A 27731-nucleotide genomic window follows, 5' to 3' on the forward strand; every position below is an offset into this window, starting at 1 on the left:
CGTGCCCGGGCAAGCCTGGCCTACTCTTGACGCTATATATATATACGTCCTAGATCAAACCTAACATTTTTTCTTCCTTTAGTATAAAATAATAAGGCCTGGCACAGTAGCTCGTGCCTGTAATCCAAACATGTTGGGAGGCTGAGGTGGGTGGATCGCTCAAGTTCAGGAGTTTGAGATGAGCCTGGGCAACGTGGCAAAACCCCATCTCTACAAAAAATACAAAACTTAGCTGTGTGTGTGGTGCACGCCTGTAGTCCCAGATCCTTGAGAGGCTGAGGCAGGAAGACTGCTTGAGCCTGGGAGGCAGAGGTTGCAGTGAGCCATGATCATGCCACTGCACTACAGCCTCGGTGACAGAACATCGTCGTCTCAAAAAAAAAAAAAAAAAAAAAAAAAAAAGAAAAAGGCTGGGTGCAGAGTGGCTTACACTTATGCCTGTAATTCCAACATTTTGGGAGGCCAAGGTCAGCATAGTGGTGCTCGCCTATAGTCCCAGCTGCTACTCATGAGGCTGAGGTGGGAGGATCGTTTGAGCCCAGGTCAAGGCTACAGTGAGCTGTGATTGCGCCACTGCACTCCAGCCTAGGTGACAGACTGAGACCCTGTCTCAACAGGGGTGGGACAGAGGGAAGAAAATCTTTCCCTTGGTCCCAGTTCTTGGCTTCAGGTTCTTTTCTAGAGTCCTTTCTAGGGGTCTAGGTTCCTTTCTAGGTGCCCACAGCCTTTTTCCATAAAGGGCTAGATCATGTCTTTAGGCTTTGTGGGCTATATGTCTCTGTTGCAACTACTCAGCTCTGCTATTAAAATACAGCATGAAAACAGCCAGAGATATGGAAATCAATTAATGCAGCTGTGTTCTAATAAAATTTATTTATCGGCACTGAAATTTAAATTTTATGATTTTCATGTGTCACAAAATATCCTTTTGATTTCTCCACAACAGTTCAGAAGTGTAAAAACTATTCTTAGCCCATGGGCACTACAAAAATGGGAGGTGGGTCATAGTTTGATGACCTCTAACTTAGAAAATGTATTTTAGACAATTAACCCTAGGCAATCACGCTCCTGTAAAAAAACAACCAATTTTTCCTTTTTACCGGATTACATAATTTTCTGTTTACTGCCAGAGACTGAGTTACATTATATACATCTTCAATCACATGTGCTTCATAAACATATGCAAATAGAGAGAGAGCCAGAGGAAGTGGGGACTGCTCGAGGGAGGAGAGAGATGGGGTGGGGGAGAGAGAGCGTGAATATTTAATTGTGCGAATGATCTGTTCACCATCCCAGGAGACAGGAATGTGCTATTCTCTTGGCTGGCCTGTTTCTACCTGCTTCTCATAGCATAAACGTCTCACTTCATCGAGTGTGAGTCTACAGTTTGGATATGTGTTTTTTGCACAACATGGTTCCTATACACAGACCAATGCCTTTATCTGACAAGCAACTGAAGAAAGAATAACTTGTCTTAATGCTAGACTGTCTGTTGGATTTACCAAATGACAGTATGTTGGTTTCTGTAGGTCACATTTAACATACATTGTAGAAAATTTAAGGTTAACAGTGGTAATCTTACCCAGTGGTATTTTTTAATTATGTAAGATTTCTATTATACATTAAATTTAGAACCTAGGCTGGGCACAGTGGCTCATGCCTGTAATCCCAGCACTTTGGGAGGCCAAGGCAGGCAGATCACCTGAGGTCAGGAGTTCAAGACCAGCCTGACCAACATGGAGAACCCCCATATCTACTAAAAATACAAAATTAGCCAGGCGTGGCGGTGCATGCCTGTAATCCCAGCTACTCAGAAGGCTGAGGCAGGAGAATCGCTTGAACCCGGAAGGTGGAGGTTGCAGTGGCTATTCTGGTCATCCAGATGGCAGAAACCTTCTGTACTGATGTCTCTTTTTTTATCCTCGATGGGTTCTAGAGGGAAATTCTGGTCTGTGGCCAGGACCTGTCGGACAGTCATGTTAAGACTGAGATTGTGCCATTGCACTGCACTCCAGCCTGGGCAACGAGTGAAACTCTGTCTGAAAAAAAAAAGAACCTAGCTTACATGTAAGAGATCAATCCATAATTTTCACTCATTTAAAAAACCCTATTACCATATGAACTCAATATTCAATACCAGTAATTTAAAAAGGGGGCAGGACAAAGGAGACATGTAAATTTAATAATATGCATTGCAAACAGTAGGTACCAAACTGGCTTCCAGCCAGTCCTCCACACAAGGAAGTTAGGATGTTTCAAAGAGCCCATATAATAAAACAATTTTGGCACATGTTTCTAGAAAGGAGCACTTAATTCTCTTTTAAATACCAATATCCCTTTAGGAAGATGGTAGTCAATAGTATCTTCATTTTGTGAATGAGGAAACCGAGGTCCAGAGAACTGTAAAGTAACCTGGACCACAATATAGTGAGTCAAATTGTTGGGGATACAAAGATTAAAACTTGGCGTTGCCTACATTTTCCAAGCCGCCTACCCTCCGACAAAACAGCAGTGACTGGAATATCAAGAAATGTTCTCTCTTCTGTGAGACAGCCACAAAGAATACTTAGGGCAGAGCAGGGTGGTGTAGGGCAGAAACAGTTAGAGGGCTTCAATAGCATGAACAATACAGCAAAGAAAAACAGACAAAAAACCCTAATTCCAGATACACTAAACCCCAAAGACAGATATAGATCTTTAATTTAAAATCAAGTGAGTTTATTCATGGAGAAAACAGTAACAAAACACCCTTGGGACTTTTTTATTTCAACAATTAAAATTGCATTAAAAAGCCAACAGGGAGTTTAGAGACCGAAATGACATGTGGAGAAACTAAATTCCCCTTTCCTTGGGTTTACATACATTTATCTTTTAGGCAAGAGAGATAGTTGTGATTAATTTCTTTTCTAAGAGACAAGATTTTCCAGTCCCATTGTTTTCATGTGTAAAGGATTCTTCTGTGAGAGCCAGAGAAGATCAAAGAATTTGATGATGACTGAGGGAGTTAAGAAGATGAGACTAATAGCTGGTTCACGGAACCACAATTTCACCATAAATTACCAGATGCAGTGGAAGGAAGGGTACTGTATTTCCCATTAATAAAATCTGAGGTATTTAAAGACTCTGCAGACATATAAATTCACTTCTACCTTCCTCAAAGGAAACGGCAGAGGCTGAGAAGGCTGTCGTGGAAGAACATACCTCCTTGGACTGACTTCTCAACATTACAGCCAACATGTAACTAGGATCAGACCATGTCAAACACTTCTCTGAGCAAAGTGGCTAATGAGTTTACTTCTGCATGGGTTCCAAGGCAACAGTGTGATCATCAATGAGTTCTTCCCTGTCTCTGTTTTTGGCTTATCTGGGTGCTGAAGTCCATGGCAATACGCAATAACATGGTCATTTATGGTAAGCAGGTGCCTGAGTAAAAGGATGGGATCTCCAAGTCTCAGCTGTCAGGGTTTATCCTGGCCCGTTTTACTTGGCTATTCTGGTCATCCAGATGGCAGAAACCTTCTGTACTGATGTCTCTTTTTTTATCCTCGATGGGTTCTAGAGGGAAATTCTGGTCTGTGGCCAGGACCTGTCGGACAGTCATGTTAACACGAGCAGTCTTCAAGTAGCTGGCACACACCTGCCAGTCCTCCATAGAACAGGGCTCTATCATTGAATCTCTGGGGAGGACGGCAGGGAGAGGTGCCTCTAGGCAGTGAGGCAGGCCTTCCCCATCTGGATTTGGAAGGACACGAGGGACTGCGTGGTTCAACAGGCGGCTGAAACCCGACATTATCATGATGTCACCACTGTGCATAAACATGGCCGTGGGGGCCTCATCCCTTTGAAGACCACCCAGGAGAAAGATGGCAGACTGTCCAAAGCTACAAAAAATAAGTAAAAACAACACGCAAGAGTAAGTTTTGTTTATTAACTATGACTGGGAAAGTTACTGCCAACTGTGTTATTTTCTAATTTCAACTTGATATTTATTGCTCCCAAATCCTCCTTTTAAAACTGTGCTAAGATCCTTCTCTTCTGGCTTGTGTCTATAAGTGACCAACTCATGACCTTCTACCTATACTTACAACAGCCCACAGAACTGCTGCAAAATAAAATCTGATGCAGTTAAAAAAGCAAATGAAGAACTTAGCTTTAACATTATCCATTTAAGTTTTATTGATGCTTTTTTTTAAAGACAGAGTCTTATTTCGTCACCCAGGCTGGAGTGGCTGGAGTGCAGTGGCGCGATCTCGGCTCACTGCAACCTCAGCCTCCTGGGTTCAAGTGATTCTCGTGCCTCAGCCTCCGGAGTAGCTGGGATTACAGGCATGTGCCACCACGCCTAATTTTTGTATTTTAGTAGAGACAGGGTTTTACCATGTTGGCCAGGCTGGTCTCAAACTCCTGACCTCAAGTGATCCACTGGCCTCGGCCTCCCAAAGTACTGGGATTACAGGCATGAGCCACCATGCCCAGCCTATTGATGTGTCTTTGAGTCTTTCAATAAAATCATTTGAGTTCTTTACTATGTTTACCATTCTTCATTTTAAAGATAAGGCAATTAATAAAAGGCACTTTGCTGAGATACAGGTGCAAAACTTGGCACAAATTTAAACTTACTTTTAGGGAGACAAGGAGAATAAACCACTCAGGCTTTTGTGCTTTGCTCTATATTTTGCTCTTCTATCCCAAAGGTCACTCACTTTGCTTTTATGGCCTTCCACTTGTCTATTCCACAGAGCACTGATAATACCTTTCATTATAAAAAGTGGGCTATGGCCAGGTGCGGTGGCTCACACCTGTAATCTCAGCACTTTGGGAGGCCAAAGTGGGCGGATTCAGGAGTTCACGACCAGCCTGGGCAACACGGTGAAACCCCATCTCTACTAAAATACAAAAAAAAAAAATTAGCTGGACATGGTGGTGTGCACCTGTAGTCTCAGCTACTCAGGAGGCTAAGGCAGGAGAATCGCTTGAACCCGGGAGGTGGCGGTTGCAGTGAGTTGAGACCACGCCATTGTACTCCAGCCTGGGTGACAGAATGAGACTCCGTCTCAAAAAAAAATAATAAAAAATAAAAATAAAACAAAAGGTAGGTTCCATGTGTCTTTTTTTTTTTTTTTTTTTGGTGACAGAGTCTTGCTCTGTCGCCCAGGCTGGAGTGCAGTGGCCGGATCTCAGCTCACTGCAAGCTCCGCCTCCTGGGTTCACGCCATTCTTCTGCCTCAGCCTCCCGAGTAGCTGGGACTACAGGTGCCTGCCACCTCACCCAGCTAGTTTTTTGTATTTTTTAGTAGAGACGGGGTTTCACCGTGTTAGCCAGGATGGTCTCGATCTCCTGACCTTGTGATCCACCCGTCTTGGCCTCCCAAAGTGCTGGGATTACAGGCATGAGCCACCGCACCCGGCAGTTTCATGTGTCTTAAACAGAGATAGTAACTATAATTTGTTAAAATTCCCAGAAGTGGAAGATTATAGTCCAGCCATTTTTTAAAAAGTTAAATACCTGTATTTATTTTAGAGTAAAATGCCTTAGAAAAAAGAATTAAATGATAAAAAGTAATCCCAAATCCCTGGAACTCACTCACCTGAATGACAGCAAGGGTTTGGAGTGATCTAGCTCAGATCTGTCTACGTGGATTCCCAGTGTGGAGTCCAGGCGGTAGTAATTCAGGATCCCTGCTTCGGCTCGGAAACCCTGAAATCCACAGGCAGCGGCTACTTGCTCTGAGAGGAAAGCCAGGTCAGAAGGGAAAGGTGTGTAATGATCTGCTGAGTATTTCTTTGGTAAATGTAGAGAGAATAAGAAAAATAAACAATGATCTCAGGAATATAGGAAACTGTGGCATAAGATTAATTACCACTTTAATCTTACTTACAAAGTCACATTAACATATTAACACAGCAATATCTATCCATCTTTTTTTTTTTTTTTTTTTTTTTTTTTTAAAGACAGGGTCTCATTCTGTTGTCCAGGCTAAAGTCCAGTGGTGTGATCATGGCTCACTGTAGCCTAGACCTCCTGGGCTCAGTGATCCTCCTACCTCAGTCTCCCAAGTAGGTAGGACCACAGGTGCATGCCACCATGCCTGGCTAATTTTTTTTTTTTTTGGCAGAGGCAGGGTCTCCCTATGTTGCCTAGACTGGTCTCAAACGATCCTCCTGCCTCAGTCTCCCAAAGCATTGTGATTACAGACATTAAGCCACCATCCATTCTTGAGGTATCCAATGATCTAATAATGAATCATTCAAGAACCCAAGCACTGTTATATAACAGGCACTGTGCTATATACGGCATTGAGTCTATACATGAAGCAATTACTCCACCACCCTCTAGTTAGTATAGTATACTCTATCTGTAAATGAGATAGTTCTGTTAGGGTAAAAAGGCAACTCAAAACTGTCACTGCCAAGAGGTGCCCAAGGAAACACAATGACTAAATATAATGTAGTATCCTGGGTAAGATCCTGGATATTAGAAAATTAGATATAAGAACAAAGCTATTAGCTAAAAACTAAGGAAATCTAAATGAAGTATAAATGCTGCTGTTGCCGGGCGCGGTGGCTCAAGCCTGTAATCCCAGCACTTTGGGAGGCCGAGGCGGGCGGATCACAAGGTCAGGAGATCGAGACCACAGTGAAACCCCGTCTCTACTAAAAATACAAAAAAAAAATTAGCCGGGCGCGGTGGCGGGCGCCTGTAGTCCTAGCTACTCAGGAGGCTGAGGCAGGAGAATGGCATGAACCCAGGAGGCGGAGCTTGCAGTGAGCCGAGATCGCGCCACTGCACTCCAGCCTGGGCAACAGCGTGAGACTCTGTCTCAAAAAAAAAAAAAAAAAAAAAAAAAAAAAAAAAAAAATGCTGCTGTTACAGTAATGTATTACTATTGGTTAACTATTTGAGACAAAGGTAAAATCTAAAACTATTCTAAACTAAAAAGTTAATTTATAAAAAGGCAACTAAAATACTATAGCCAGTTTGGTTTTGGACCTCTCAGCTTGCAACATGGCTTAGTGGCAATTTGACTGGTCAATCTGATGGGATAATAAAATTCATTCCTCTTGAGATACTTAAAGAGAGATTTTTTTTTCTTTTTTGAGACAGAGTCTTGCTCTGTTGCCCAGGCTGGAGTGCAGTGGTGCGATCTTGGCTCATTGCAACCTCCACCTCCTGGGTCCAAGTAATCCTCCCACTTCAGCCTCTTAAGTAGCTGGGACTGTAGGTGTGTGCCACTAGGCCCGGCAAACTTTTGTATTTTTTGCAGAGACAGGGTTGTGCCACGTTGCCCAGGCTGGCAGCAAACTCCTGACCTTAAGTGATCCGCCCACCTCAGCTTCCCAAAGTGCTGGCATTACAGATGTGAGCCGCGGCACCTGGCCCAGTTGAGACTTTTTTTAAGGAAATAAAAGAAAGGGATCCTCCCACAAATGTATAATCTTGATATCTTAAGCGTGGCCAGGAAGAAATACAACTATGTGGGCTAAAGAAGCCTATAAACAGAAAACAAAAGATTTAAGAAAACCTGAATACCTTACTGTCCCAGTTATAATGGTAGCCTAGGGTCACCCAACGCAGTTTCTCCAGTAAACTTCGGGGTCTCCGTTTGGTCACTTCTTTATACCTGCAAAGATTGGTGACAGAAGAGCATTTATTCATGTAAAATTGCAGCAATAGCCGTTTGTATAGACTCTGGAGTTAAATTTAGTATTACATGGTATAAGCTGTTAGCCAAGACTCAGTAGGAGAATTTAGAAGAGATAAATCAGTAGACCACAAATACATTAACAGAGAAAAACATGTTAGCACTTCCAATTTATACTCCTTCGTTCTAAATCCGCTGCGGAATGGGGTCAACTTTAAATCACAAGTCTCCAGCATCTCGGTAACGATAAAGAAAGAATGACAACAATGACAAGAGAAATGTCTTTACCAGTCCATGCGAAATGGTACCAAGAGCACTATGGGCAACCAAAAATATGACTTACAGAACATTTTCAGTTTGGTTTGCTAAAAGTAGGGTATGGTTAATCACAATGATTTCTATGTTTCTATAATGATGGTGGTGTCCCAGAATTGCAGGTTGGGAAAAAAAAGTTTAGCAAAATATAGTGTATAGTACAATAAAAAATAACTGGTTTAACATGACTTCTTTAACTCTGTATAACATAGCTTAGATAACCGAGGCTTAGCTAACAATTAAGGCAACACTGTAACTGATTGGGTTTCTGACATACCGTTGTTCAAACCACAGGTTTCTGTAAAAATGAGAGGTGCTCTTTCTGCAATTACATCTTGTCTGATCGAATCTATGTGATTAACTACTCTTTTTTTCTTCTTTTTTTTTTTTTTTTAGAGATGGAATTTCGCTCTTGTTGCCCAGGTTGGAGTGCAATGGTGCGATCTCGGCTCACCACAACCTCTGCCTCCCAGGTTCAAGCAATTCTCCTGCCTCAGCCTCCTGAGTAGCTGGGATTACAGGCATGCACCACCACACCCGGCTAATTTTGTATTTTTAGTAGAGACGGGGTTTCTCCATGTGAGGCTGGTCTCAAACTCCTGACCTCAGGTGATCCGCCTGCCTTGGCCTCCCAAAGTGCTGGGATTACAGGTGTAAGCCACTGTGCCCGGCCCACTACTCCTTTTCTAAAGAGGAAGCTTGTTTGGCTCACCTCCAAATATCTAAAAATATGAGAATGGTAGGTCTAATGATTTAATTTTTCTCTGTTATTTACATCATTGATCAATCAAATTTTTTTTTGTCCAAAAACTATGGCTGTTTAAGAAAAGGAAAATATCATATTTCTTAAAGGAATCTGTGACAGGAAATGACAAATATAAGAATAGAAAGTCTAAGGAGAAATTAGAGGGAAACTGAATGCAGTATAAAATCTAGTACTAAAGTAAATAGCACACTTTGAGGCGCACGAAATTAAGAAAGAGGAGAGCTCAAAGTCAGCTGTCAAATCAGTTGCGGCTTCTTGGCAGAGGGGAGTTGAGCACGGCACTGAAGAATGGGCAGCATTTAAACAGGGAGTGATGCAATAGGCAATATAGGCACACAGCACAAGCAAAAGCAAAGGATTTACTGAGGCCCACACTGTTAAGTGGCACTCATCTTGATGTTTGACAAAGAGTGATAGAAGCTATCTGTCCTCACAGAGTTTACATTCTAAGAAGGACATCATGACACATACATACATCAAGACCAGCAGATAAAAAGGAATGGACAAACACTGATTTATTTAGGACAGGTGTGCAGAAAAGAGACATAGCAGACTTGACTGATGGTCTGCTTACAAAGATGGTCCTTGGCAAGGTTCACACAATTCTCTGGAACTGTTAAGAGTGGCTTATTGCACCTAACCTGTGCAAACAATATGGCTCATGGTCAACAGCTGCTTTGCTTCTGGGAGTTTGTGACTTTGGCATGTGTCAGGCAGAGGCTGCCTACATGACAAGCTCCTAGTAAAAACCTAGGCACTGAGCTTCTTTGGTAGACATTTCACAGATTTTGTTACAATCCATTGTCATATCCTGTGTGACTTCCTTGGGAGAGGACTTTGGATGCACGCACCTGGCTTTTCCTGGACTTTGCTCCAGGCCCCTTTCCCTTTGCTGATCTTGCTTTGTATGCTTTCACTGTGATGAATCTCATCTGTGAGTATGACCGTATGCTGAGTCCTGTTTGAGTCCTCCTGACAAACCATCAGATTTGGGTGTGGTTTTGGGGACTCCCTGACACAACAGGAGACAGACAACTAATAATTTAGGGAAAAACACAAGGCTTGGCCACTGACAGCAACTAGCTGATTTGAACAATTACAATATGGATAACAATCACATATTATTTAATATTTGTGCATAAAAACTGAAAAATGAAAAAATGTAATGTAGTTATTAACACAACTTGAGGTCTACCAATGTTTATTCAGCTAAAGGTACAAATCAAAGAATTCCCTCATGTTCTCCTCTAGAGAACATGTTCTATTTTAGTAGCCTGAGACAGAAAAATAAGTATGACTCATGTGGACTTTGTGGTTAATGGCAATATAGATGTAGTTCCAGAGTTACATAAGCACCCTACAGAGGTGATCCATTCTATTTCTCTTTCAAATATATTACTTTGTAGCCAATTCCTTATTTTAAGGTAATCTCTAGGATACAAGAAAATGATGTTGAAGAAAAGGATGATGATGATCATATGAATATTGAATCTATGTGTTTTTGAGGAAGGGGAAAAAAAGAGATGGTAGAAGTGGTAGAAAAAGATGAAAGAAGTTGGTTATCTGAGACTGGAATCCAGAACTCAAAATAGATGGCACCCTGAGTATTTAAATGGCAAAGAGTCTTTTCAAAAATTTTATTTTTTGGAGACAGCTTCTTGCTTTGTTACCCAGGTTGAAGGGCAGTGGCATGATTTTGGCTCACTGCAACCTCCACCTCCCAGATTGAAGTGATTCTCCTACCTAAGCCACCCAAGTAGCTGTGATTACAGGCATGCACTACCACACCTAGCTAATTTTTGTATTTTTAGTAGAGACGGGGTTTCACCTTGTTGGCCAGACTCGTCTCGAACTCCTGACCTCAGGTGATTCACCCGCCTCAGCCTCCCAAAGTGCTGGGATTACAGGTGTGAGCCACTGCGCCTGGCCTATTTTTATTGTTTAATTAAAACAAAAAAGAAAAATAGAGAGATGTAGTCTCACTATGTTATCCAGGATGATCTTGAACTCCTTACCTCAAGCAATCCTTCTGCCCTGACCTCCCAGGGTGCCAAGTGAGCCACCACACCAAGCTGCAGTCTTTTTTTTTTTTTTTTTTTTTTTTTTAAAAAAAACAGTCCAGGGGTATTTTATTTTAACACCTATTATGCTAAGAATCCATAGCATAGAAAATAGGTTCCAGCAGCTCAGGCTCCTTCCCATTGGTTCTCACAAAGTGTGCTTCTCTGGGTGGAGCAGGCTGGCACTTCAGTTGAACCCAGGTACCTTTCTCTTTGGCTTCCTTTTCTGATCATTTTCCTTCACATGCTTCAGGAAGCTATCTCAGCTCTTAGAGTGCTTAATGTGCTCAATACGCACATTAATTCTCTTGGCAAGAATCTTGCCCTCAACTTACTTGTTCACAACAATGCAAACAGCATGCTGGGGAACACCGTAGACTCTTTCAGTTTTGCCATGGCAACACTTGCGGGGCATTCCTTTTTGAACAGTACCCATTTCCATTCCCTTAATGTCGACAATATCATCCTCCTCTTTTTTTTTTTTTTGAGATGGAGTCTTGCTCTGTTGCCTAGGCTGGAGTGCAGTGGTGCAATCTCGGCTCACCGCAGCCTCCACCTCCCAAGTTCCAGCGATTTTCCTGCCTCAGCCTCCCGAGTAGCTGGGATTACAGATATGCACCATCACACCCAGCTAATTTTTGTATTTTTAGTAGAGACAGGGTTTCACCATGTTGCCCAGGCTGGTCTTGAACTCCTGACCTCAGGTGATCCAACCGCCTCAGCCTCCCAAAGTGCTGGGATTATAGGCATGAGCCACTGCGCCCAGCTGACAATATCATCTTTCTTATAGATATGCATATACATGGCCAAAAGAACAACTCTGTTTTCTAAAAGGCCTAGAAAACATCAGTCAGGTACCTTTCTTCTTTCCCTTTGTGTTTGTCATTTTGGCAAATGACTGGAAGATGGCAGTTCCAGCTGAAAGGCGGAAAGAGTCTTAAGAGCTCTACAGAAAGCCTTTAACAGAACCTGTCTGTATCCCACTTAATTTTTGCCCAGTGTTTTTCGAACTTTAATGTACATCAGAATCATCTAGAAGGCTTGTTGAAACTCACATGGCTGGGTCCAGGCCTACAAATTCTTATTCAGCAGGTCTGGGGTGGGGCCTGAGAACTGCATTTCTAATAAGTTCCCAAATGATACTTGTGCTGCTGGTCCAGGAACTACACTTTGAAAAACACTATTCTAGCCCAAACTAAAAAACAAAACACAATACCTTCCATTTCTTTCTAGCTCAATAACAGATTGTTTTATTCTTTTTCTTTTTTTTTTTTTTTTTTTTTTTTTTTTTTTTGAGACGGAGTCTCACGCTGTTGCCCAGGCTGGAGTGCAGTGGCGCGATCTCGGCTCACTGCAAGCTCCGCCTCCCGGGTTCACGCCATACTCCTGCCTCAGCCTCCTGAGTAGCTGGGACTACAGGCGCCCGCCACCGCGCCCGGCTAATTTTTTGTATTTTTAGTAGAGACGGGGTTTCACCGTGGTCTCGATCTCCTGACCTTGTGATCCGCCCGCCTCGGCCTCCCAAAGTGCTGGGATTACAGGCTTGAGCCACCGCGCCCGGCTCTTTTTTTTTTTTTTTGAGATGGAGTTTTGCTTTTGTTGCCCAAGCTGGAGTGCAATGGCGCGATCTCAGCTCACTGCAACCTCCGCCTCCCAGGTTCATGTGATTCTTCTGCCTCAGCCTCCCAAGGAGCTGGGAAAACAGGCATGCACCACCTGTATTTTTAGTAGAGATGGGGTTTCACCATATTGGCCAGGTTGGTTTTGAACCCTTGACCTCAGGTGATCCACCCACCTCGGCCTCCTAACAGTCATAGCTTGCTGCAGGCTCATGCAATCCTCCCCACCTCAGCCTACTGAGTAGCTAGAACTACAGGTGTGTGCTACCATGCCCAGCTAATTTTTAATTTTTTTGTAGAGACGGGGTCTCTCTATGTTGCCCAGGCTGGTCTTGAACTTCTAGTTTCAATCAGTCCTTTGGCGTTGGCCTCCCAAAGTATCGGGATTACAGACATGAGCCACCGTGCCCAGCCTCATTTTATGAAGAATCCATATTATCATATCAATGTCAGACTGATCTGAAACAATAAACGTAACAATAATGCAGCTTTGGAAATAATTCAAAAGGTGACAGTATTTTAGACATCCGATATGGCCGCAGCAAACTGCTTTTCCACCAAAAGATTTAGTCTAATATTCAAGAACAGAGTAATATAATAATAATGATAATTAACACAGGTTTATGTTATTAACAATAAAAATTATCAAAATTATAGTGACAGCATGAACAGAATCATACTGTAATACACCTTTTCTAATTTAGTTCCTTTTCTAAGAAGCCAAAATAACATCTCTCACTGGGCACGGTGGCTCACGCCTGTAATCCCAGCACTTTGGGAGGCTGAGGTGGGCGGATCACTTAAGGTTAGGAGTTCAATACCAGCCTGGCCAACATGGTGACACCCTGTATCTACTAAAAAACCAAAAACTAGCCAGGTATGGTGGTGGGTGCCTGTAATCCCAGCTACTCAGGAAGCTGAGGTATGAGAATTGCTTGAACCCAGGAGGATGCAGTGGGCCAAGATCATGCCACTGTACTCCGGCCTGGGTGACAGAGTAAGACTCCATCTTAAAAAAAACAAAGGACTCTAACTGTGTGATTACAAGAAAGGCTTTGGGCTGGGGATGGTGGCTCACGCTTGTAACCCTAGCACTTTGGGAGGCTGAAGTGGGTGAACTGCCTGAGCTCAGGAGTTGGAGACCAGCCTAGGCAACATGGTGAAACCTCATCTCTACTAAAAACACAAAAAATTAGCCAGGCATGGTGGTGCACGCCTATAGTCCCAGCTACTTGGGAGGCTGAGGCAGCAGCCTGGGAGGAGAAGGTTGCAGTAGGCCAAGATTGTGCCACTGCACTCCAGCCTGGGCATAGAGTGAGACCCTGTCTCAGAAGAAAAAAAAAAAAAAGGCTTTAAGTTTTTGAGTTATATTATAGAGGAGGACTGGTCCAAGGATGTAAAATAAGGCAGAGTTGAGTCTTACCTTGAAAAGCATTAAGTTCAGTCCTCATAACAAAAAGAAAAAAAGAATAGCTTAAAAACTTGCTTACTGCAAGAAAAATTCTGATCTTTGAGTGTCTATGCCATTTTGGGGGGAATGATATAAATATTTTTGTAATGTATTAAACCCATGTAAGTGCATTAGACCCTCATTTTATATCCTCTTATGAAAACTTGATTTCAATTCTTGCCTTTGTATTTTCTGAAAGGAAAGTAGCAACAACTGTTAATATCTGCCTTCAATACGTGAGAGCAGGACTGGCCAGCACTAAACATTTCTTGTCTTAGTACTATTTAGGGACCTCTCTGGTTAACCATGGGCCTCTTGGGTAATGAAAATTCCAAGATTTGTTCTTGAACACTGTGAACAGTAAGGCCAACACCATTTAACATGCTTCCGGATCATTTTTAAGCATAAAATACTGAGAGAATCACTGAAGGGAGTGGATTGTTCTCTTTTTAAACCTGACTTATCCAAAAGGAGGTCAAGAAGGATCAGTACCAATACAACTCTCACCTTGAAGAATGCAGGAAATATGCTGGCACCTAATACATCTTTATCCAATTATCCAAAAGAATGTTTCCAAGCAACCATGACCCTAATTATTGGGTCTCACTAAAAAAGAAACATGCTATGCTCCCTGCTGCCTTCTCCAGGCACTAGCAGAAGGATGATGGATGGGTGGGCTGGCCACCTTCTCCCCTGGTGAATGTGCTCATACAGCAGTTTGCTTGGTTTCTGTCACGGGTAAGCGCCTTATGTAAGTGTTGGCATTTTTCTTAGCAATCGTTTTTTTCTTTTTTGAGACGGAGTCTCGTTTTATCGCCAGGTTGGAGCGCAGTGTTTGTGATCTCGGCTCACTGCAACCTCCACCTCCTGGGTTCAAGTGATCCTCCTGCCTGGGCCTCTCTAGTAGCTGGGACTACAAGTGCGTGCCTCCACGCCCAGCTAATTTTTGTGTTTTTAGTAGAGATGGGGTTTCATCATGTTGGCCAGGATGGTCTCGATTTCTTGACCTTGTGATCCACCTGCCTTGGCCTCCCAAAGTGGTGGGATTACAGGCGTAAGCCACTATGCCCTGCCACTCCACTCTTTCAGGGTTTGAGTGCTTTCAGTTTTCTCTCCCTTCTCAACCTGACACTCCCAGTCACTCATTGCAAATGGATGTCCAACGCCACCGTAACTGCTAACATCCTTTTGCTATCTTGCAAATATTCAGTATTCTCTAACCCTCTAAACTGTCTTATCTAACCATCTTCTATTCTAAACCTTCACCATTCATCTCAAGTCCTTAGTTTTGTTCTTATTTCCTTCTACGTCAGTGAGAAAACAGAAGCCTGCTCAAATGATCCAATGAACAATTTCAACTTTCCTCTCCCACACCACTAAACTTCTCTAAATTTTCACCTGATCCTTCCTCCTGGTTTCAGAAGTGGTCCTACTTCTTTCTTCCAAAGCTAATTCTCTACCTATACTATATCCTATTTCCCTGACACAGCCTCTGAGGCCTTTCTCCATTAATAGAATGTTTCTTCTCATACTTTCAAGCCCTCTTCCGAACTTGTTTTTTTCCTCTTGGCCTTCAAACATGTTTAATATTCCTACATATTTAAGAACAAACAACAAAAACATTTTCTCTGTCATTTATGCAAGCTACCTTGCTTATACCTCACCTCCTTCTACCCCTTACCCATCTTTCCTTCCCTTTATAATTAAACTTTTAAATAATTCAACATTTGCCTTCCTCACTCTCTCCCCTCACCGTAATCTGAATTTTGTTCATACCACTACTGAATCTAGTTTTTCAGTTTCACTACACCAATTAACTGTCAAATCCTAGACCTATTTGACATGGCTGGCCCTTCTCTTCCTGAAACATTTTCCTGTCTTAGCCTCTAACAGCATTTCTTCTGTTTTTCCTCATATCCTTCTGGCTGCTTGGTGTCTTTTCCTGCTCTATTTTCTTCACCCTGTGCTGATGCTTCCTGGGGCCAACAGCCGTCTTTTCTATAGATGAGAAAGAAAAGTGAAAAGAAAGGAAGAAAGAAAATCACATCTATTTTCAGCGCTTCACTATGGCCTTCATGTGTAACCCCCTCATCTCATCTCTTTCTCTCCACATCCCTCTCACCCTTACGTTACTCCTAAGCTCAGTTCTGTATTTCCAAAATCATGCTGGACATCTCCACCTGGATACCCTATAGGCATTTCAAAAACAGTATGGCCCCAACTACACTAAGGATAGTCTCTGCTCATTCTTCTCTTCTTTCAATACTTATTTCCATTACAAGCCTTAGTATTACCCTCACTGCCATGTAGAAATCTGTAGATAATTTTTAACTTTTTCTTTTCTCTCACTTTTTATAATTGCTTGGTAACTAAGCTCTGTAGACAACATCTTTTTGAGGCCTTTACCATCTTTTGCATGGATTAAATCAGCCTCCCAGAGTGCTGGGATTACAGGTGTGAGCCACAGCACCCAGCCTAATTCTTTTTTTTGGAGACTGAGTCTCATTCTGTTGCCCAGGCTGGAGTGCAGCGGTACGATCTTGGCTCACTGCAACCTCCACCTGCCGGGTTCAAGCGATTCTCTCACCTCAGCTTCCCTAGTAGCTGGGATTACAGGTGCCTGCCACCATGCCTGGCTATTTTTTATATTTTTAGTAGAGATGGGGTTTCACCATGTTGGCTAGGCTGGTCTTGAACTCCTGACCTCAGGTGATCCCCCCCCCCGCCTCGACCTCCCAAAGTGCTGGAATTACAGGCGTGAACCACTGCACCTGGCCTAAATTCTTAATTGTGCTTTTTGCAACCACTGTATTTTCAGTCCATTTCCTCCACTACCACAGAGTTATTTTTCTGAAGTGAATAATCTGTTATTAATCCTGATAAATACCCACTGTTAATAGGACAAAGTCCACACTCTTATATGGCATGCAGAGCCATTTATATTCTGGCTCTAACTAACCTTTCTAGTCTCATCTCCAAGCATTTCCCATAAGGTATGCTATTCTCCCCGTTTTTCATGGCCGTGCCTCTGACTATACAGTTTTTTCTACTGAAATGCTCTACTCCACTCTCAGCCTAGCAGATTTTTCCAATTTGTTTTTTCTTTTTTTTTTTGAGACGGAGTCTCACGCTGTGTCACCTAGGCTGGAGTGCAGTGGCGCGATCTCGGCTCACTGCAAGCTCCGCCTCCCAGGTTCACGCCATTCTCCTGCCTCAGCCTCCGAGTAGCTGGGACTACAGGCGCCCGCCACCACGCCCGGCTAGTTTTTTGTATTTTTAGTAGAGACGGAGTTTCACCATGTTAGCCAGGATGGTCTCGATCTCCTGACCTCGTGATCCACCCGCCTCGGCCTCCCAAAGTGCTGGGATTACAGGCTTGAGCCACCGCGCCCGGCCCCAATTTGTTTTTTCATACACGGTTTACACTCACTTCTTCTCGGAAGTCTTTCTCCTAGCCAGTTCCTATATTGTTCCCCCAAAGCACCCTGCAACTTCAATTCAAGTATACATGCTTTGGTATTGTAAATTCCTTATTTAAGTACCTGGGTTCCTCCTTTAACAGTCCCTCCCTCACTGGCTTTTATTCTTCTTCATAGCTATCCTAGCATCACATATTTTCTAAGGCACAAATGTACATTATTTAATAAATTAGTGAAAATAAGAAAACTATATAGTCTTTAAATGATCCTTCTCAAATTTAGCATTGTTCTTACTAGACTAATAAAGAGGGAATATGAATTTAATTGAAATAATATTTACTGAGCACCTTCTAATATATACAAAGAACTGTGGTAAGAATCAAGGCTACAAAATTTTCAAGATGGGAGAGGAAGGCAATGGAAGGAGAGAGGGATAGATGACTCAATTCACTAGAATAAATGCTATACTAGCATTATAAACAGTCTTAAAGAAGTAGAAAGAGGAGAGGATTAATTCTGCTTCCACAATGAGGTTATCAGTGGGAAAAAACCTTTCATATACATAAAAAGAGAGTATTTCATAAGCTAATTTACAGAACAAATAAAGCTAAGTTGTTATTTGGCAACTATGTTGCACTGAATTAAAAAAAAAATGAAGCAAAATAATTTAGAAAACAAAAAATAAGACAGAAAATTGAGGTGGGAGAACTGCTTGAGCCCAGAAGTTCAAGGCAGCCTGGGCAACATAGCAAGACGCCATCTCTAAAAAAAGTAGCAATAAACAAACAAACAAACCAAAGCAAGAGGATAAAGAATGATGGGAAGTAGGAGATTCTTGTTGACTGAATAATAAGAGAAGACTTTCTTCTAAGATGATATTAGAACAAAGACTTAAAGGAAGCAAGACACTGTTGATCTAAAGGAAGAGCTTCCTAGGTAGAACAGCCTGTACAGAAAAAAAATCTGAGCATGCCTAATGTGTTTAAGGGTAGCAGTGGAAGTCAACATGGTGGGAAAGAACAAATGAAAAGGAAATGAGGTAGGAATGGTAGGAAATGAGAGTAGAGAGGTAGCTGGGGGCCAAGTCTTCTCGGCCTTACAGCCATGGTTAAGAATTGTGGATTTTTTCTAAATGTGATGATGTTATGTAACAAAGAATTTGACTGGTTTTTGTCCCTGGCTCCTGCTAGGGAGATTCTAAATCCTTGAAACTTCCTGAGTGATAAAAGTGTCACTGTTAATCAAGGTGGGCCCTTGGAACCACACTTGAGTTTGTGCTAAGAAGGGAGGCTGGTTAGGCTACTGCAGTGCTCTAGATAAGAGATGATGGCAGCTTAGACCAAGGCACTTGTGATAGAGATGGTAAGAAATGACTGAATTTATTCTGGCTTTAAAGTCTGGGATATATACTAGAGGGTTGCATTTAAAGTTTTTTTTAATCCTTGCACAGTGGCTGCATTCTATGTCTGGGATATGTCATGTTAGACTTATGTCACGTTAGATTTATCTGGTCTCCTGCTGATGAACTCTTAGGCTGCTTCACAATTTTTTTTTTCTGTTATAAACAATGTCACAAGGAAGATGTTTACACATAACTTTTTTTTTTTGAGACCGAGTTTCACTCTTGTTGCCCAGGCTGGAGTGCAATGGTGTGATCTCGGCTCACTGCAACCTCCGCCTCCTGGGTTCAAGTGATTCTCCAGCCTCAGTCTACTGAGTAGCTGGGATTATAGGCATGCACCACCATGCCCAGCTAATTTTGTATTTTTAGTAGAGATGGGGTTTCACCATGTTGGTCAGGCTGGTCTCGAACTCCTGACCTCAGGTGATCTGCCCGATTCGGCCTCCCAAAGTGCTGGGATTACAGGCGTGAGCCACCGTGCCCAGCCTGCACATAACTCTTGTACACTTGTACAACAATCTCTAGCTACGCTATTCACTTTGAAAAAACCATAGAATTCGGCCGGGCGCGGTGGCTCAAGCCTGTAATCCCAGCACTTTGGGAGGCTGAGACGGGCGGATCACGAGGTCAGAAGATCGAGACCATCCTGGCTAACACGGTGAAACCCCGTCTCTACTAAAAATACAAAAATTAGCTGGGCGAGGTGGCGGCGCCTGTAACCCCAGCTACTCGGGAGGCTGAGGCAGGAGAATGGCGGGAACCCGGGGGGCAGAGCTTGCAGTGAGCCAAGATGGCGCCGCTCACTCCAGCCTGGGCCACAGAGCGAGACTCCGTCTCAAAAAAAAAAAAAAAAAAAAAAAAGAAAAAACCATAGAATTGAGGTACTCTAAGTTTTTGCACAGTTCTTAAGTTCAAGTATTTTTTAAAATAATTTTTGCTTTTGCTTAAGTTCAAGTATTTCTTCTTCATTTCCTATTTAAAGTTTTTTCTTCCCTGACCACAGAATTCTAGAAAATTAAAACCAAAAGGATCTTAGAGGTCCTTTACTTCAGTGGTTCTCAATGTCAGAGGATGTTATGAAACCTAATCAAAACCTCCAGGGGATCTCTTTTGAATAACAGACTCTCTCCCGTTCTGAGAGACTGGCAAAGTTGGGAGAGCTGCCATGTACTGTCCACATGACCCTGACTGCCCATGATTCAATTACCTTGAATGGCTTATCCAGTCCAATACCTTCATTTCTCACATGAGGAAACTGAAGCACATATCACATAGTGACACAATGAAAACTTGGCCTTAATCGATTTTCAATACTGCCAGTACAATGTCTGAGCATATCAATTTCTTCCAACCCTTGACAACATAAGGTATGACCATCAAATATTTTATTTTTGCTAATTTATTAGACAAAAAAAAAGGTATCTCACCATTGTTTACAGGATGATTTATTACAGAGATTCATCTGAGCTATCTTAAAAGACAGCTGTGATTTCTGCAGAGTCATATATCAGAAGGAAAAAAATCAATTACTTGAAAACACAGGCTGGTTTAATAGCAGTAGGTTCTCTTGGACTAATTTCACTCAACCATGATCTTCCTTTCCCTTGCTCTCAGTTGTGAAGAAGACACTACTAAAAGCTTATGGACAGGGTTTTCCTCACTGCTCCTGTCAATACCATAACCTACAGACCAAGGTTTAAAGAAAAACCACAGAATTTTACTTCTTTCCCCTTAAGAAAATCTTCTCTTTACTCTGTTAGAATCGGCATGACAGTTTCTGAAAACTACAACATGAGGCCATGTAACATCAAACAGGACATAAAGTTGGTAAAATGGTTTTAACAGGCACTTTTAAGGACTTCTCACGTATTATCTTGTTTAATTCTCATACTATTCAATAAGGAAAGGACTGTCATGAGACACAGAAAGGTGAAGGAACTTGCTCAAGGTTACACAGCTATTAAGTGGTAGAGTTGGGATCTGAACACAGTCTGACTCCAGAACTGGTGCTCTACATTAGTGGTTCCCAACCTTTTTGGCACCAGGGACCAGTTTCATGGAAGACAATTTGTCCACAGATGGAGTGGGGATGGGGGGTGGTTTGGGGATGAAACTGTTCCATCTCAGATCATCAGGCATTAGATTCTCAATAAGGAGTGTGCAACCTAGACCCCTTGCATGTACAATTCACAACAGGGTTCGCGCTCCTATGAGAATCTAATGCTGCTGCTGATCTGACAGCAGGCGAAGCTCAGGCAGTAATGCTCGGCTGTCTAGGTCTGCGGCCCTGTGGTTGGGCACTGTTGGGTCACGTGGTTGGGTCTGTTGGCCCCTGCTCTGCATCACTAAACCCTTTACCATCTGGCCCAAATCCACCTCTCCTCCTTCATATTTTACCAATTCTGCCTACCCATGGCTTCCAGGAAGCATTTTCTATAATCTACCTCCAACCTAGCTACTTAAGTGACCATTCCCATTATGTCCTATAATGTCTATCTCCGTATCTACCAAATTGTATGTATGTATGTATGTATGTATGTATTTATTTATTTTAGAGACAGTCTCTCCTCAGCCTGCAGAGTAGCTAGGAATACAGGTGCACACCACTATGCCCAGCTAATTAAAAAAAATTTTTTTGGGCCAGGTGCAGTACCTCACACCTGTAATCCCAGCACTTTGGTATGCCGAGGCGGGCGGATCACCTGAGGTCGGGAGTTTGAGACCAGTTTGACCAACATGGAGGAACCCCTACCTCTACTAAAAATACAAAATTAGCCGGGTGTGGTGGTGCACACCTGTAATCCCAGCTACTCTGGAGGCTGAGGCAGGAGAATCGCTTGAACCTGGGAGGTGGAGATTGCAGTGAGCCAAGATCATGCCATTGCACTCCAGCCTGGGCAACAAGAGTGAAACTCCATCTCAAAAAAAAAATTTTTTTTTTTCCATAGAGGTGGGGTCTTGCTATGTTGCCCAGGCTGGTAACTCCAGGCCTCAAGTGATCTTCTCACCTTGGCCTCCCAAAGTGTTGAGATTACAGGCATGAGCCAACAAGCCCAGACCCAAATTGTATCTAATTATCTGTTTCTATGTTTTTGTCCATAACTAAAGTACGAATTTCTTGAAGACAGGAACTGTTTTTTTATCTGCCTTTGAATCTCTTAACACTCAAGCACAGTGTCTGACACACAGCAGAAACTCAATAGCTATCTATTGAATAAACATAAGAAAGTACACATCCTATGCTCTTGTCTCACAGGACAATTTATTGTCTTAAATATTGTATCTTTGCTCAGGCTGCTTTCTCTACTCAGTAGAGACTTCTTACTTTTCTGACGGGTAAACCCCTACTCATTTTTGAAGATCAGTTCAAATGGACAGTGAAAAGAGGATAACCCATTAAAAAATCACTTTTTCAGGCTGGGCTTGGTGGGTCACGCCTGTAGTCCAGCACTCTGGGAGTCCGAGGCTGGGGGATCACTTGAGGTCAGGAGTTTGAGACCAGCTTGGCCAACATGGCGAAACCCCATCTCTACTAAAAATACAAAAAGTGGTGGGGCGTGGTGGCGGGTGCCTGTAATCCCAGCTACTCGGGAGACTGAGGCAGGAGAATCGTTTTAATACAGGACGCAGAGGTTGCAGTGAACTGAGATCACGCCACTGCACTCCAGCCTGGGCGACAGAGTGAGACTGTCTCAAAAAACAAAAACAAACAAAAAAAAATCATTTTTTCTTCTTTCACACTTCTACCCTGCCTGGAATAATTATTTCCTCCTCTATGCTCCCACAGTATTTTTCTAAACCCCATCATAACACTTTCTGAGCTCTACAATAATTATTCCCACAGGTAATGCACTCTTCCCAGAGACTATGCACTGTTGAGTGCAGGAAGGGTGCCTTTATCTTTGTGTGCCCAATGCCTAGCATCATGCCTGACACACTACTGACCCTCACTAAATATTTGTGGAATGAATGAATGAATGAATGTTGAAGCATGAAGGTGAAAATATTAGTTCTTCTCATGAGGAACAACTGACCTATCACAAAACGGCTAGTACCGCTGAACCCATCTAGGAGGGTAGAAGCAAAGAGCTTTCAATGTTACTTTTCCTGGGATACCACAAGCCTTCAAAGGAACTCACTTTAAGTAGAAAACAATGGCTGAAGCTAATGGAAATGGATCATGCGATGATTAATGAGGATGAACTCAATTAAGCTATGATAAGCAAGTCTTTTTTTTTTTTTTTTTTTTTTTTGAGACGGAGTCTCGCTCTGTCGCCCAGGCTGGAGTGCAGTGGCGCGATCTCGGCTCACTGCAAGCTCCGCCTCCCGGGTTCACGCCATTCTCCTGCCTCAGCCTCCCGAGTAGCTGGGACTACAGGCGCCCACAACCGCGCCCGGCTAATTTTTTGTATTTTTAGTAGAGACGGGGTTTCACCGTGGTCTCGATCTCCTGACCTTGTGATCCGCCCGCCTCGGCCTCCCAAAGTGCTGGGATTACAGGCGTGAGCCACCACGCCCGGCGATAAGCAAGTCTTTAAAATGTATCTCAATTTACTGTAACTGTCAAAGCATCTGTCCAAATGTTCCTGGGGAAAGAATACAATTGTGCTGTTTTTGCTTGGAAACAATGAGGGGAAAAAAAAACCCAGCCAGTCACTTTTACTGCATTGTTACAGAACAGTTCCTGCAAAGACCTGTGATGATCTGAGCTAAGTATTAACACTTCATTCTGATTGACAAGACTTACCTCAGGAACTCTTTGCTCTGTTCCCACAGATTTTGGGTCTCTTCTTTAGTCATGTGTTTGTCCAGGTTACATACATTAGGTTTCTGGGAATATAACTTAAGGCACTGTTTGACCCAGTGCCACTGGTAACCTGGGAGGAAGGGGTTTGGGATAAAAATAAACCCTATACAAAAGATAGGTGGGAAAAAAAGAAGAGGGGGAAATTCTCCATCAGTTATTCAAATAATTTCGACATCTTTATACTCACTATTTTGTTACTTACTCCCCTTATGTTTTTGGTCATGCTTCAAATTAACGAACAGGTAGGTTTTGATGAACATTAGACATCTACCACTATGCAAATGCGTCTGGCTTTCTGGGTATTCTCAAGAGAAACACATATTCCACAAGGTTAACTGTGTTATCCCAAAGCAAACTTTAGAATTGAAAGTGGCAAAAGTACACCTCTAATTCTTATCAGCTCTTGTTATTTAGAGTCATCCAAGACTTCTTTACCTCCCTATTTCCTTTATTACAGGCATGATTATATGAAATCTTATAATGAATTTTAGCTAAAACATAGATTTGAAAGTCATCCTCTAATGAATGGCGTGCTGATTATTGGTCTATTTTCTCTCAGTTTCAAATCCACTCTTCTATACTTAACTTCATAATATGGGGCTGAGACCCTGCCAACTACATTTCTTATTTGCCAGCTGGCTCTCTGCTAACCTGTGCCTATAAGGGTCACTAATGGAAGACTGGAGGGCAGAAGCTGGTTCTAATGTAGTTTTTCCACATCACTAGAATCAGCCTCATTATGTCCTCTCCTCAGAAGTCTAAGCGCCAGGTTCCATGTAGTCCCTTTTCCAAGCTTCTCAACGTAGTAATCCCAAGCTCTTTCGTTCTTCCTCCCAGCTGTAGGGGTGAGTTGCTTCCTGCAGTTACTATCTCTGTAATATCTCAGTGTTTGCAAATTCCTGCAGTTAGTGTCTCTGTAATATCTGTGTTTGTGAACAACTACAGCATGTGTGTTAAAGATCTTTGTGACCTTGACAGCAATCTAACTTCATTTTTCTCTGTAAAAGATTAATAACAGGCCAGGTGTGGTGGCTCACACCTGTAATCCCAGCACTTTGGGAGGCCGAGGCAGGAGAATCACATAAGGTCAGGAGTTTGAGACCAGTCTGGCCAACATGGTGAAACCATCTCTACTAAAATACAAGAATTAGCCAGGCACGGTGGCAGGCACCTGTAATCCCAGCTACTCAGGAGGCTTAGGCTGGAGAATCACTTGAACCTAGGAGACGGAGGTTGCAGTGAGCCAAGATCACGCCACTGCACTCCAGCCTCGGCGACAGAGCCAGGCTCCATCTCAAAAACAAAAGATTAATAATAATATTTAACCGGAATCCTATTCATGGCAAAGATTCATTCATTCATCAAACACACAATATGTACCTGGCACTTTCTTTCCTGTTTTTTTCTTTTTGAGATGGGGGTCTCACCCTGTTGCCCAGGCTGGAGAACAGTAGTGTGATCTTGTTTCTCTGCAACCTCTGCCTCCCGGGTTCAAGGGATTCTCTTGCCTCAGTCTCCCAAGTAGCTGTGATTACAGGTGCCTGCCACTGTACCCAGCTAATTTTAAAATTTTCAGTAGAGACGTGGTTTCACCATTTTGGCCAGGCTGGTCTGTACCAGGCACTTTCTTGAGAATTAGAGGTCAGCGCATGGCAGGTCTGGCAGACACAAGGTGAGCTGGGCCCAGTCTTGTCCTACCAGGGGCCTGCCTGGCCTGACCCTAGCCCTGGCCTTTCCCCAGCACCCATCTCCCATGGGAGTGGCACTGCTGGCTGAGAGCATAGGCCTGGCCATGACTGACTTCAAATTGGACATCACACAGCTCAGCTCAGTGGCTGGGAGGGAGCCCCTTGTGTAGCTGCACTAGCCAGGGACCTTACCCTCGATGAGAGCTCTGTTCCTGTCACCAGTGGCTGTAGCTTCTGGTGGGAGAGAGTAGTGGAGGCAGTATGCAGTCAGATAAAGACTGAATACACTGACAGATGCGCAAAGATATCCTGCTGGTGGAGAGGTACTCCTCTGAGGCCCAAATGGAAGTAGATGCAGATGGAAATGGTAGTAAGATATTCAGGAATGCTTTTGACAAGCACTGAGGAAGAGGATTGGGAAGACTTCTTCATGAGTTGCTGTGGTAGCACAGAAGCAGCATGACCCCTGGGATCCAGGTGGTACATCTCAATGCCCTCACTGAGGACAATTACCCAGACAACCTGTAGCTGGTGCTGTGGGGCTGGTGGTCCAAAGCCAAAGAAACCTCCAGAAGAGAGAGCAAAGCTTGCACTGGCTTGCAATTCAGCAGCTTACCATGGACCCCAAAGAAGAGCAGTGACCTGTCCTAACTGTGACCTGGTACTATAACACCAATGGAGATGTGGGGAAGAGTTGAATTCTTACACCTACTATAGTAGCATTACCCTTCCTGCACAGTGATTGAGAAGTAGCTCCAGGAGTTCAACATCTGTGGGTGCTGCCAGGTGGCCCAGTACTGAGGCTCTGAGTGCCAGCAGGAGCGGGCTGGCCACCATGAAGCACTGTCAGGAGAGGAAGCATCCCTTCTAGCATGAGCTCAGCTGGAACAATGATGGGCAATGGAGCTGCACATGCTCGCAGTCCCTGGGCTCTACCTTGGGCACAGCACACAGACTGGTGGTTGAACCTGGAGGTGTTGAAAAAGCCAGCTGTGGGCCCAAAACAGCCACCAAGAGACTCTCGATGTCACTGGAAGTCTGTGTGAAGATAGCGCCCTCTCCAGTCTTAATCTCCAGCAGAGACAACCAGGAGACCCTGGTTAGGATGTTTCTCATTATTTATATGTTAATATGTTTGTAAATTCATGTGCAGGTTTTTTGGGAGGAGGCACTGAGAGGGGTAGAAATTACAAATAAAATCATTTGCTGTAATAAAAAAAAAAAAAAAAAAAAAAAAAAGAATTAGAACCCAGGCATGGTAGCTTGGCTGACGCCTGTAATCCTAGCACTTGAAAGGCTAAGGCAGGCAGATCACTTGAGCTCAGGAGTTTGAGACCAGCCTGGGCAGCACAACAAAACCCTGTCTCTAGAAAAAATACAAAAATTAGCCAGGCGTGGTGGCACACACAGGTAGTCCCAGCTACTTGGGAGGCTAAGGTGGAAGGATCGCTTGAACCCAGGAGGCATAGGTTGCAGTGAGCTGAGGTTGCACCACTATACTCCAGCCTGGGTGACAAAAACAGACTGTCTCAAAAGAAAAAAAAAAAAGAATTAGAGATAAAGAGATAAAAAACCTTGTCTGGAGAGGGGGCAATAAAGACAAGTTAAACTCCTTTTTGTAAGACCAGCTATGAAAGAAAATAAAAGCTTAGGCACAGTCATAGAAAAACAAAGAGTTAAGAGGGCAGTTTTTGGTTTTTAAGGACTGGCAAGACCTAAGTATGCTTACAGATTGTGAAGAAAGAGTCAACAGGGAACAGCCAGTTGGAAACAAAAGAGAGGAAAGAAATAGAGCAAGGTCTTGAAAGCTGGAAGAGGTTTAAGAAGGTGAGATGGATCAAGAAGGTAGAGACTGGCTTTGAACTAAAAGTACTCCTCCTTCTCTACGACTGGATGGTAGAAATGAGAATATTTGCTTATAAGTGTGGGGGCCATTGAAGGCTGAAAGGGTTTGTGCCTGAAGGGCTGTTTTCCCAATAACATAAATAGCAAGGTCATCTCAGCAAGAGTAAGCATCGTTGGACAAGTCCTGAGGAACAAGAAGGAATCCAAGCAATGATATAAAAGCCAAGCATCATATATTAGTGTAATCTTCCCCTTGCAAAAGGATTTTAAAAACAGATGAACAGACTAAAACTTAAGGACTTCTGAATTAAATGCTGGCAATAATTTGAAGGTCTTCAGTTCCTGGTTGAACTCCAGATCTAGTCTATATCATAGGTCAGCAAACGTTTTCTGTCAAGAACTAGATAGTAAAGACTTTAGGCTACAACGATTATTTGGTCTCTTTATTTATTTTATTTTTTATTTTTTTGGGACAGAGTCTCACTCTGTCACCCAAGCACAATCTAGGCTTACTGCAACCTCCACCTCCCAGGTTCAAGTGATTCTTCTGCCTCAGCCTCCTGAGTAGCTGAGATTACAGGCTTGGACTACAACACCTGGTTAATTTTTGTATTTTAATTTATTTTTTATTTTTTAGTAGAGATGGCGTTTCGCCATGTTGGCCAGGCTGCTCTTGAACTCCTGGCCTCAAGTGATCTGCCTGCCTTGGCCTCCCAA

At 43.0% G+C, this 27731-nt stretch overlaps 1 protein-coding gene and 1 pseudogene across 2 annotated transcripts in view; one reads left to right on the top strand and one right to left on the bottom strand.

Annotated features, from left to right (window-relative positions):
* Positions 1-2696: 2696 nt before the first annotated feature.
* ALKBH1 (alkB homolog 1, histone H2A dioxygenase) overlaps positions 2697-27731 on the bottom strand; it is a 188583-nt gene continuing 163548 nt past the window's right edge. For both annotated transcript variants that reach the window (XM_077941561.1, XM_028851724.2), the window contains 4 exons: positions 23422-23584; positions 7532-7622; positions 5589-5782; positions 2697-3881 (listed from right to left, as the gene is read on the bottom strand). In XM_077941561.1, coding sequence (XP_077797687.1) covers positions 3452-3881; positions 5589-5782; positions 7532-7622; positions 23422-23584 — 878 coding nt within the window. In that variant the 3' untranslated portion in view covers positions 2697-3451. The remainder of the gene's footprint in view (positions 3882-5588; positions 5783-7531; positions 7623-23421; positions 23585-27731) is intronic.
* On the top strand, positions 25464-26310 carry LOC106999499 (zinc finger MYND domain-containing protein 19 pseudogene; annotated as a pseudogene).

This window comes from Macaca mulatta, chromosome 7, assembly GCF_049350105.2.
Source record: "Macaca mulatta isolate MMU2019108-1 chromosome 7, T2T-MMU8v2.0, whole genome shotgun sequence".
In the NCBI taxonomy this organism is placed as follows: domain Eukaryota; kingdom Metazoa; phylum Chordata; class Mammalia; order Primates; family Cercopithecidae; genus Macaca; species Macaca mulatta.